The sequence below is a fragment of the Pogonomyrmex barbatus genome, unplaced genomic scaffold (genome assembly GCF_055798465.1).
Source record: "Pogonomyrmex barbatus isolate J1 unplaced genomic scaffold, ASM5579846v1 scaffold10, whole genome shotgun sequence".
NCBI lineage: Eukaryota > Metazoa > Arthropoda > Insecta > Hymenoptera > Formicidae > Pogonomyrmex > Pogonomyrmex barbatus.
The window spans coordinates 5,039,475-5,052,032 of NW_028297099.1; the positions used below are offsets into that span (position 1 = coordinate 5,039,475).

General features: G+C 31.6%; 1 protein-coding gene across 4 annotated transcripts in view; it reads right to left on the minus strand.

Annotated features, from left to right (window-relative positions):
• LOC105432592 (myrosinase 1) overlaps window positions 1–12,558 on the minus strand; it is a 56,665-nt gene that overhangs the window by 991 nt on the left and 43,116 nt on the right. For 2 of the 4 annotated variants that reach the window (XM_089085565.1, XM_089085566.1), the window contains 5 exons: window positions 1,590–1,650; window positions 1,304–1,437; window positions 910–1,243; window positions 479–821; window positions 223–373 (listed from right to left, as the gene is read on the minus strand). In XM_089085565.1, coding sequence (XP_088941691.1) covers window positions 223–373; window positions 479–821; window positions 910–1,243; window positions 1,304–1,437; window positions 1,590–1,650 — 1,023 coding nt within the window. Of the gene's footprint in view, window positions 1–222; window positions 374–478; window positions 822–909; window positions 1,244–1,303; window positions 1,438–1,589; window positions 2,015–12,558 lie in introns of those variants that run through there. The other 2 variants (XM_089085567.1, XM_011647467.2) reach the window with 2 other exon arrangements.

Genomic DNA, 12,558 nt, shown 5'->3' on the forward strand with positions numbered 1-12,558 from the left:
CAATTTATGGCATTGAATACAGGTTATGAATAATTCACAGAATGAATTATTCATAATAATAAGTTAAACCATCTGTACGACTTAATTGTGCCTGATGTGTTATTAGGGTCAAATTAATAAATTTCTAGCAAACCCTATACAAACAAAAGTTTCGAACCCGCGAAAATTGATATCCGCTAATTTCATACACGCAATTAATATGCATCTTCTATGTTAACTAACCCTGAAGTTAGGTAGCGCGGTTTTTGGCCACGATGGATCTACACTTTTTTTTATGCCGGAATATTCATACCATGGCTGTCCGTTAATTCGTGGCACCGTTTCTACTATTTTTGAAGTATAAATATTTATTCCGAAGAAGTCTGATGTACCTCTTAAAAATGAAAAAGATAATACAAGTCGAGAAATGATATTAATTTGTCATTAATTATAATATTTATATACAATATTTATATTATTTATGCTGTAAATTTCTTACTTAATATACTGCACCCATTCTGGTGAAAATACTGGCAAAATTGATTTTGGAAAACCGTCTAATTTACTGCTCTCAGCTATACGAGTTTTCATAATTGCTGGGTAATCACCAGTCTGTGAAAAAATAGGATGGTATATCCATCCGCAAATAAATTGGAAAGCTATATCTACTGCTGCGATATCAGAAGCATTTTTCGGGAATAGGCCTTCGCCGTATGAAACTATACCGATTTGGCCTTTTTGCTGATTCCGAAATTCTTTATTATAAATATGATAAATCCTGGCATGTGCCTTCAGCATGTTATGCACACAAAGATATTGACCAATACGGCCCAATTTCTTTCCTATAAGAACATTTTATTTTAAAAAGTATCTAGCAAATTTCGATAGACGTGTATTTTTGGATATTAAATTGATATAAATAAAATATACCTGGTGCTTTTATGCCTGTCGTGTATCCGTGATCGCAAAAGATTCCGGGTTCATTGAGAGTTATAAAGTATTTAATTTTGGGGCCAAGCTCTTTAAAAACAACTCTTGCATAATTGGATATCCATTCAACCATCATTTCATTAGTCCATCCACCCATGGTTTCAAAGATGTCTGGATGATCCCAATGATATAAAGTGACATATGGTTCAATATCATTCGCTAATAATTCATTAATAAGATTTTTGTAATAATTGAGTCCTTCTTGATTAATATTATTAGGATAACCAGTTGGTAAAATACGTGTCCAACTGAGAGAAAAGCGATAAAAGGCAACCTAAAATATTATATTTTAATGTCTAATATATCGTTTCTGATAAAATATATTTAAACGTACACCTATGTTCTTTAATATCTGTACATCTTCTTTATATTTGTGATAAGTATCACAAGCCACATCACCATTGCTGCCATCACGTATAAGATTTGGATGATCATGTGTCCATCGATCCCAAATACTTATGCCTTTACCTTTTCGAATTTAAATACACATACTAAATTAATTAAAAAATTTAGACAAAATCATTTGTATGTAATATATCATAATATTTGCTTATGTATCTATTTCTTAATACATAGACAATTAAATGATATTAATCATTGAACAAAAGCTCTTTACGTACCACTTATATTCCAAGCTCCTTCTACTTGATAAGCAGCAGTAGATACGCCAAATAGAAAATCCTTGGGAAAAGACAATGTGTCATTAGCAAAGCCATACGTGATGACAAAAGTAAAGCTAAAAGTAACTCTAAAAAATGAATATCTTGCCATTATGAAAACGACTGAGTGTCACTAACTATGACAGTTGAATATTATCAATCGTATAAGCATTAACCCCTCTATATCCTCCTCCTTCCTATATCCTCCCTTCCTATTGTCCGTGTCTATCTGTGGTGCGCATGGTGATTGTTACAGGTATATGTATGGCATCTTCAATCTAACGCCGGTTTTGAACGGCAAATTTTTAGTAAAGACGTTATTCTCAGTGGATTGCCACTGTCTTCCAAAAGGAAACGAACATAAATATTTTGGCTGGCCAGTAATCGAATACTTTAACATACCAGTAGACCAGTGCGCTGTCTATTATGCTATATTCGCAACTCTTCTATAAATAGTAATTTCTTTCATAAAGATTGCTCTTTCTCCAGCATTTCGTATATAACATCTTATATATATATATATATATATATATATATATATATATGAATACAGGTACGCGCGCGCGCGCGCGCGCGCGTGTGTGTGTGTGTGTGTGTGTGTGTGTGTGTGTGTGTAAGATGTTATAATATAAATAATATAAATGTTATATATATAAATGGCTACATATACACTGTAATGATTTTGATATGATGTATTACATTATATAATAATTATAATATGATTTAATTAAACTTTCTTATGTATTTCTTTGAATCAATTATTTTATAATTATTTTCTATCATTGGGGATAAATATAAAACGTAAAACATATATGACATTTATAATGCATGTTTTACATTCTTTCTATTTTGTATAATATACATATACAAGCTTTAACATGTATATAATATATATAAAATTTAAGTAATTTAAAAAATTTTAATTAATTTTATTTAAAAAAAATTATATTATAAAACAACATTATATATTAATATGTTAAATGTTTGAATCTAAATAATATCTGGGTAATTTAAACGTTAAAAACTGTATTGATGCAATAATATGTAAAAATGAATATTATTTAAATTTATAGTTTTCGAACTTTATTATATAATTATACCATTTTTTTTCAAAATACATAGAAAATATAAATTTTTTTTATAGAAAACATAAGTTTTTTGTAATATTTAAAAACGGTAAAAAAATATTTTTAAGACTTATACATGAATGATAACAATACATTTACATAAACTATTATCATCTATTGCGTATTTAATAATTGCGACCTTCACTATTGGCAATTTGTGATCATTGCGAAAATTGAATATTTCCATGCATATGTCTTATCGAACTGTAATCATATAGTTATACGTGCCATTAATAATAATTATATTCAACAATTATATTCAATATAAATAATTTCGCTTTAAATATTTTTTGAATAAAATTTTGATATAATTATGATATTATAGACACTTTTATTTTAACTACATAATAATAAAATAAAACATCGCTATTATATAAAATATTTATAATAAATAATAATAATCTTTCATATCCATATCGTTAAAAACATTTATTACTAAAATATCAATATTCGTCAATATCATTATTCAAATATCATTATTCGTTTAGTTTCAATTATTATATATATATATATATATATATATATACATATATATATTTAAATTTAAAAAACTGTGAACTGTGAACGTATTCGATTGAAATAGTATAATCACATTAAAAAAAAAAAGAAATATGATCTCTCGAAACCTTGTTACGTACTTCTCATTTAACGTAATTGGCTGAATTCTGTTAAACGATAAACGGCTCTGTTGTACGAAGAGATAACTACATTTCCGCATATTGGACTTCTCCATATACGCGAAACCGGTGAAATCGAAAATATGATTCGCGTCTGTAGTTGGATAGTCTTCGTTGTTTGCCATCACTTGTGAGACTAGATACGTTCTAGACTTTCAGAAATTGTATGATTGAATAAATATGCTGTTAACTATAGAAGAAAGTTTTAATGTAATATTTGGTCTGACCCGATAACCACAGAAATGAGATGAATAATTCTGTAACCAAGTTTTTAAGATTACATTTAAGATGTGAACAAGAAACTCTAGATACAAGTTAAACATATAAATATTCTTATTTTTATAGATTTAAAAAATCTTGCAATAAGAAAATAATTTTAATTATAATTGCAACTAACTAATAGATCATCTTTATTATTCAAAATTCTACTTATGCAATTATTATGTGTGTATAACATCTTGATAATCACATGTAACAGATTTATCAGCTTTTTATTTACAATTATATGAATGTAGCTAAAAGTTTCATATATCATTTCAGTTATCTATGTATATAAGCAATGAATATAAATGCAGATTAAAGAAAAATAAAATTATCATTCATATACAAACATCATAATTGATAAACAGATATTAGAAACGTATATATACATTATATATGGCAGCCCAAATAATAAATGCAATACATGATCATATATATCTAATGAAAATCCAATATATAATTTACGTAAAAATATATAGAGACAAGAAAGATTTTGAATAATTATATCTTATGCACAATCGAGATTTAAAATCCACGTACGTAAGATATTATTAAACTAAATGGTAACTTATATAAGACCAAAGCATAACGCATTAAGAGGAATATGTCGTACAAATGCAATCAACTGAACTTCCGATGAAGCAATATCTCGACTGCAGTCAAAGAGGAATATATAGAGTACCAGAACGTAACTCGTAATTCTATCACTTCATGGTTTACCTTGTCGCAAGAGACTGACACTTTCGAGAGAACTTAGAAACAAGTTACGATTCTATGTTAGACAAGAACGAGACAGCATTATAGTTTGCACGTGTTTTATCTCTTTTCTTCTATCTCTGTTTTCTATTTTATACTACGAGAATATTTGAACAATACACTTTATTATAATAATTACCAGTTCATATTATATCATTTTGTCTATCTGAATTTATCCGTTTTTCTTTTTCAACATAAATAAATTACCGTCAAAATTGTAACAAATTAGAAAATATGTTTATTTAATGTGAAAAATATTTTTTATTATAAACTATTGATTTTTCTTATCAATAAATAAAACAAGTATTTTAAAAATAATATTTTGTTTATACTATAATTTGTTAATGTGAAGATTTTATATTAGCAAAATTTGTTAGATTGCAATATAAGAAATATGAATATATTAAATATGATTATAATTATGTTAATATGATTAAATATTGAATAATATAATAGTTACACAATAATTTTCAAGAAAAATTTGTTCATCTCTTTTTTCACATTATAATTCGAGATTTTTCATAATACAAGAGATTTTGCTTTGTGTGAAATTAAAAGGATACAGATAAATGTATAAGACGAAGACTAAGATGCTCAATTTCAAAGAGGACTAAGTGGACTATTCTGTTACATTGAAACATTTTTGTGACTCACCCCGAAGAGAAATTTACTCGCCAGTGGAAAATACGTATTCTGACAGGTAATCTCCGCAAAACATTCGGCTCTGAGGTGAGGTCGGGTTATATAACCTAAACAGAAAAATACGTTGTGGAAACACGAAAACTTTGTTGCTGGGACCAGATAACGTTTCTTTTCTCTTTCTTTCTTTTCTTCCATTCCGATGTTTCCGATACAGAATAAGGCGCGTACTCGATATAGCGTACGATGCGCGGCTTTACGATACTTCGTGAAGAAAGTGGATCAGTGGATCCTGTATGCATTTCGGTGTGTTGTACAAACCGTTCGTAAAGCGTGACAGTAATTTGAAAGAATAGATATAATGTCACATTCGTTTGCTTCTTTTTTTAGGATTGTTTCTCTTTCGTGGCAGAAAATCGAACCAAGTGGCATGCCAAGTAGTTTGTGCTTATAAATTCCAATTTTCACTCAGACCGAATATAGAATATAGAAGTTCTCTCGCTTTTGCGATTTTTACCGAAATGAATTTCTATTTTCGTTTCAAACGAAAGAATTCTGCGATATAACCATACCTTAGTTATATGAATCATTTTATTTCGTGTAAATTAATAGCTCTTTAATTTATATTTTCACAATCGAAGAAGAAGAAGCTTTGCGAATTCTTATTCTTCCGTACGACGAATGCGTTTTCTGTCGTAAGACAGTGTAGCAAAGCGAAGAGAAACCGGAGTCTGATATTCAATTTTAAAAGATATTTTCTCTGGGAAATGCGAGACCATCTGTCATAGAAGTTCCAACGCAAAATTTCATTTATCTACTCTTACTCCCATTATGATATCAATTTGGAGTTATACAGATCCATTGTTTACTCTCATATTACTTACGCTGCCTTTTACTGTCCCATCCATTTGGGGCTTTCTCCTTAGATTTATAGGTATCCTTTCAGAAAGAGCAAATATATCCTAGTATGTACGTACTCCAAGCTTTGATAACAAGAATCAAAACTTTTGAAAATAGAGTACAGTACTACCGCTCTACGTGGATAACCGATCACATCTTAAAGATAGCATTAAACCGAGCTTCATGTGCCGATTATCCGACATTCGAGGCAAACTCGGAGCCGTCTTATCGCTGCAACTCCTCTCATAAAGATCCCGGTGCATGTATCGCTTTTAAGTCTGTATACGTGCTATGTAATTTCTCAGTCTAGTCTTTCGATCGTGCTTACAGATTAATCAGCGTTTGTCTAAACGATGTTAAATTATTGTTTATGCGATGATTTATACCACTACGAAATTATATATACATATTTCTTAATCACAGCAGTTAGTCCCAAGAATGTTGAAAGTCGGATATTTCGTTCGAATGAACGAACACCATTCGTTCGTGACGTAAATCTCCATCTAAATACTGAAAAAAAAGTATCGAGCAGTACTTTTGGTCCTTTACTCTTTAATTAGATCGTCTGCAAAGTTCCGGTTAAATTCACATTACGGCGCAACGAACGAACGTTCCGCGGGTGGGGTTGGTAGTCGAGACTAACTTGCATAATTCAAGTCGCCAAGGTAAACGACTACGGCATCTTCGCAAGTCCGCCAACAGCTCGCGTTGTCAAAATATGCTCTGGTATGTTAACAGGGAAACTACTCAAGTCGAATCGTTCGTGTTTGCCTCGAATGGAAATTTTAGATTCATTAATGGTTCTCTTGTTTTTGCCTATCTTAAATGTGCATACAAAATATCTGCAATATTTTTTTCTAGGCAATTTCTCTAAATATATTTTATTATTATACTATGTTTTAAGTATTAAGCTTTTTTACAAAGAAAATAAAGAAATTGACGTAAGTAAATTGCAACACTCAGTTTTTCTTGTCATGTGTATTGAATCAATATTCTGAGAAGTTATTATTTTAATTAGCGAGAAAATTTTAACTCTGTTCTAATATAATTAATAAAATCAATAAAACATGTTTCTTGCGCTAAAATTCTACTATATCAAATTATTCGACCGTGTTTAAAATTAAAAATTATTGCCTGTATAATTCCTAAAATGTTTCTATTATAGATATATAATTCAAGACATCAATATTTCGATATTTCGATATTACCTTTTGTTTAACTTGATTTGTAAGCTTTTTATATTTTTGCAATTTCGTCAAATTGATATGATGTCGCTTGTTCGAAATGACAGTTACCGAAATTTCGAGATTCGTTACTTATGAATACCTAGCATATATTCACTATGCTTATATAACCACAGAGCCAATAATGGCGTCATGAGTTTATTACTTACATAAATTAAGCGGCCTGGATAATAACCTTCTCGTTATGCCGTCTACAGTTCCTCCGATAACCACACTCTCGAATACAAAGCGGATATAACTGTGGCCTAACAAACCATGACGCTTCACTGCTGTCCCGACGATTAGCAGATAAACGGACATTAATGTCCGTCTTTGTTCGAGGAAGTTTTGACGTTCCAACAATAGTTGGAAACGTCACTTCAACCAATCTAAGCTAATGGAAATCGTGTATCACGAAGTTATGTTTCATAGAACGTTATTATCTCGTATGCGAGATATTCTCTATGATTATACCGCTACTTTTTGCGGGATGATTTCATTTAAATTGATTGTTTATATTTATTAATTGATTATTAATTAGATAACGCAGAATTTGATGAAACTGCACAAATATAAAAAGCTTACAAATCAAGTTAAACAAAAGATAATATCGAAATATTAATGTCTTGAATTATATATCCATGATAGAAACATTTTAGTATGTTGAATCTTGGAGATTTAAATAAATAACAAAATCTATTATTCAAAAAGGAAATTAATTTTAAATTCAATTAAAATATGTAATCCTTAGATATTATTAAAATGGACGATCATCTATGAGATTTTCATTAAAAATCTATCTAATCTGTCGTTAAAAGGAAATATTGTGAAATATTTTATCATTCCATATTGAATTTCATATCAAACTTTAAATACGAATACATTCAACGTAATCGATATATTTGACACCTGGTGCCAAACTGTTATCGCACTACGGAGATCGCTCAGTGCACGCTCCGCGTCAAAGGAAGGTCCGCTAGTATTAAACGCCTTAATACTAATGCGAATATCGTACATGACAAGGCGAGCAGAACTGCCAGTGCGGAAGGAGACAGCGGTGGGCCGCAACGCAGCGCGGCACAATAAACTATTCTCCGGGAGGCAAAACACGGACCCTGGCGCCAGTATAACCGAAGCCCAACGTGCTGCTTCATTATGCGCTGCGACGTGGCAAAGTGCCAAGGCCTTTGATAAAGGGGGTGGCCATGTCGTGCCCGGGCGAGCCCACTCTATATCCCTCCGCCTTTCCGCCCTTTCGCCATAACACGGGAGCGGCGTGCACCCTCTGACGTGCGTCTCCCGTCCATCGTTTCTTCCGTCTCTTCTTGCATGAACGGCACGACAGCACGTTGTCCTTTTCTATTCAACATATCGATTAGCATCCTTTTCTCCCTTGCGTGCTTCTTCTATTTATTTTTTCGTTAAATTAGATCAGTGATTTTATCACCTTAAACACAATTAACCGTATAATTGGAATTTTCTTTTAATTATTGCAGATCCAAATAATTCAGGATATCTGATGAAATTTTTGTTGATCCTTAAAATTATGCGTTATATCGCTAGCCTGACCGCAGTCTCAATTTGCTCTGTTTTTCTCCGTGTACGAACATCAGAAGACCTCTGCCGCGGTTAATTACACGATGCTTGCATGCATGATGATCAGCTTCTTAGATTAGCAAGGGGCAACTCCTACACGGCGGGAAGTCAACCATGAATCAGGCGAGCGCCTATGGTGTCTGACACGTTGCGCGTCTCGAGTTCTTCACCCTTAAAGTTACCGAGCTAGAAGTCGAACGTTGTAACTTGTTGCCGGAACTTCGTGAGCGTGGTTGCCGCAAGAAAGCCGAATTACACGAAGCTGCGTGTTACGGAACTCGATCCATGCTGAAGGAAATGAAATAATTGTATCTTTCCAAACCGAGCTTCAATTATACAGATAATATCAATACTCCGCCAGAATGAGAAGTTTCAGAATTTCTCGAATCCCCGTTCTCCACAGCGTTGATACAACGAGAAACGTAGCGGCACAGTGGCAGTCGGTACCAAAGTAGATATGCAGAAAATACTATTTTCTCTGTATATAATTTTAACTTCCCGTAATATTATCTTTTTCGAGAACTTGCTTTCACGAGAAATATGCGCACGCACGTAGTCTAAAATATTACTTCTGTTTAGAAGAAAACCTGGTTTAAAAAAGGACTGCTTTATAAAAGGGACTCCCGCGGATATGTGCCGAGCGCTATACCTGCACCGAAAATTTAAATGTTTGCAGTCTAATTCCGACAAATGGAATTTTATTTTCGTCGCTATGTACTCGCTTCGTATTACACGCGTGTTACGCCGGCGAGTTTTGCACATTTCCCGTTTGTATTTAAATACTTTTAGCAGGTATGGATAAAGTTATACGGTGAATGATGCTTACATCCAATTACGGTAACCAGCGTTTTCAATAAAAGCCTTCACGGTACTTTCTGTTTGCGCATTCCGCGCCGGCTAACGAGCCGTTGGTTTGCCACTTAAACTTTTCCATTGTGTGTGCTCTCTCATTTCCCCAGCCGCGAGGAATTTTCGGTATTCGCCGAGAGATCTAGTATAATTGCATGGATTACGCGAGAAGGCCGAGCGCACCGGATAATCACGGATTACATGGTGGTCCGCGTGACGCACGAATCAACCAAATCGTGATTTTCGTAAAATTGCTTTCTCGATTTAACAACGCTGGTTCCGGAAGCTGCGGCGTCCCTTGTAAACCGATAGCGGCGTATAGAGCATCGGCGATCATATTTGGGTACCGGTCTGTACTACGTCGACGAGGTCACCGCCGACCGCACACTCGATAATTAATCTACTCAATCACTTAACAAATATTGTATAAATAAACCAAAATACAAGGGTAAACCACAATCGCGCAAACGTTTAGTGCAACGCAGCGAAATATTAATTGCTTCTTAGCGAAGTAACGGAATTTGCATATTGCAACGTATTTCTTCAGATTTATATTAGTAATTTATGATATCAATTGAATTTATTATATCAAGATATAATTCAATATATTCTCTCAATCTACTCTACATAATATAACTGAAATCTTGAATAACAAATACTCTATCTTTATAATACATTTTATAAAAGAAAAAAAGAGTTGAATTATTAATAAAATACAATATTATCACTATTTCTAAGTATTTTCTTAACTTTTTATTTAACATGTAATAAATATATATTATTATTCTCTTTAATATGTAGAATTGTTTCATAATTTCGTTTAATTATTTAAAGATTACTAAAATTATGATATTTAATGGAATTAAATTATTGCGATAATAATTATAATAACAATAGAAAAGAAATAATATTAAAATGAAATTTTTACAAAGCTTTTCTTTATACGACTCAGTATGCTATTTACCTTAAACCATTCAATTGCGACATATAAACTAGCGACTTTTATATTACTATTTCACAAAGAGGTGCTATAGAGGGAAAGAGAGAGAAATATATTTTCAGTTTCAAAACGATTGAAATGACAGCAGCGAATACGCGGCGAGTTCATTTCCAGACTTCTACGTGCCGGCATCGAGTTACTCGAGGCGCTTAAGAATGTGACATTGCTAATAAATGGTGGTTCATCTTACACGGAGCGAATGGCATTATTTCGTATCTTAGAGTAGATAATTTTATCCATGACACGCTTCTCCGCTTTCGTCCCTCGCGGAATTAGTCTTTTCCGAATTATGTCTACTGTAAAACATTTCCCGAAGATCACTTCATAAAAAACGTATCGCAATAATAAATGTGAATTTACATTGAATTACATAATTAAGCGCAAAATAAAACTTTTCTTAAAAAAGGAAATATCTACATGTGATGATTATACATAAAAGCTTATATATATCACAAAATCGGATATATTTTAGAAAGAAACATGCGTTATGCGTAGTCAACATTTTTCATTTAATTACAAATGTAGTATTATTTTTACAGAAAAATTATAATTTACTGTGTCTCTATTTACTGTATCTCCCTTATAATATGTATATGTACATTAAATAAATATTTTCATTCTAGTTAGATTACTGGAAAACTTTAAAAATAAAAAGAACATTGTTTTTTTCGTAGTTAAAAACATGGATGATCCGGTCTTATAATCCTTGTGCACATGAAATAGGAAGATTTTATACTGCACAAAGAGAAATTTCTGCACATTCTATTTTTTCGATAGAATTGTTACAAAAAACAAAAGAAGCCAGAGCAAAATATTTGACTTCAATATCAAATATAACGCTTCGAAAAAATATATTTATAAAATTTAATTTTGTGAAATTCTCGGTATTATTTCGTTGATTTTTATTTCAACTCTCCTTACTTCCAGAAAGTTTATCTCTGGAAATTTTAAGTATTTATACTGCACGTACACAATAATGTATCATGCTGAAGGATCGCAGAGCAAACCTTTGAATTATATAAATTGAATAGCAGTAAATTGTTATTATTGAACGATAAAAATTGTTTAACGTAATAAAAATATCGGGGAAATAATTGAATTTCGTATACAATAATGAATTTTTTATTCGTGAGAAATTTGATGTTTTCTCATATAATATCATAAAAAACGAGAGAAATTATCGAGATATTATATCATAATATGTTTACTAATGTCGCAGCAAACTGAACTTAAACTGAACTAAAGTAATTTTCGCCATAAAACTATTGAAATGGCTTCAAAATCATTAAAATTTAATGTTTCACATATATATATTGCGTCTCTGGATGATAGATATCGATAAAATTTCCAAAGTCGATTACAGCGAACTGCCGCTCGATCGGAATTTCAGTTTCGCTATAGTAACATCGTATGCAAGAGCATTTACACCACTATTATGCACTCACGTTTAGGAATGTTATTTGAAAGTTCGCGAAGAGTAGCCGGCGGTAATGTCGACCGAATTTCAAACATCGCGAACGTCATGGATGCGAGTCACGCGAACTTTCCGAAATTCATAATTACATTTATATAGTATCATTAACAAAATGACATTTTCACAAGCCCAAATTATTCAGTATATCCGTTACAATCTTTCGTCAAAAAAAACTTTTCGTCAAAAAATATTATTCTTCTCATAAATTTCCCAAGGTTTCAGTAAAACTACAAAATAAATACAATAATAATAAGTTTAAAGATGCAATTAATTTATACAAATTTCAATTATTACATACAAGTAAATCAATTTTTTAATAAAAATTCGAATAATATATTCCACTTAACAAGAATTACTTAATTTATTAATTACTGAGTTATAAAAAACTTAACGTATTAACATGGTAATTTTCTTGAACTTAGCAGACA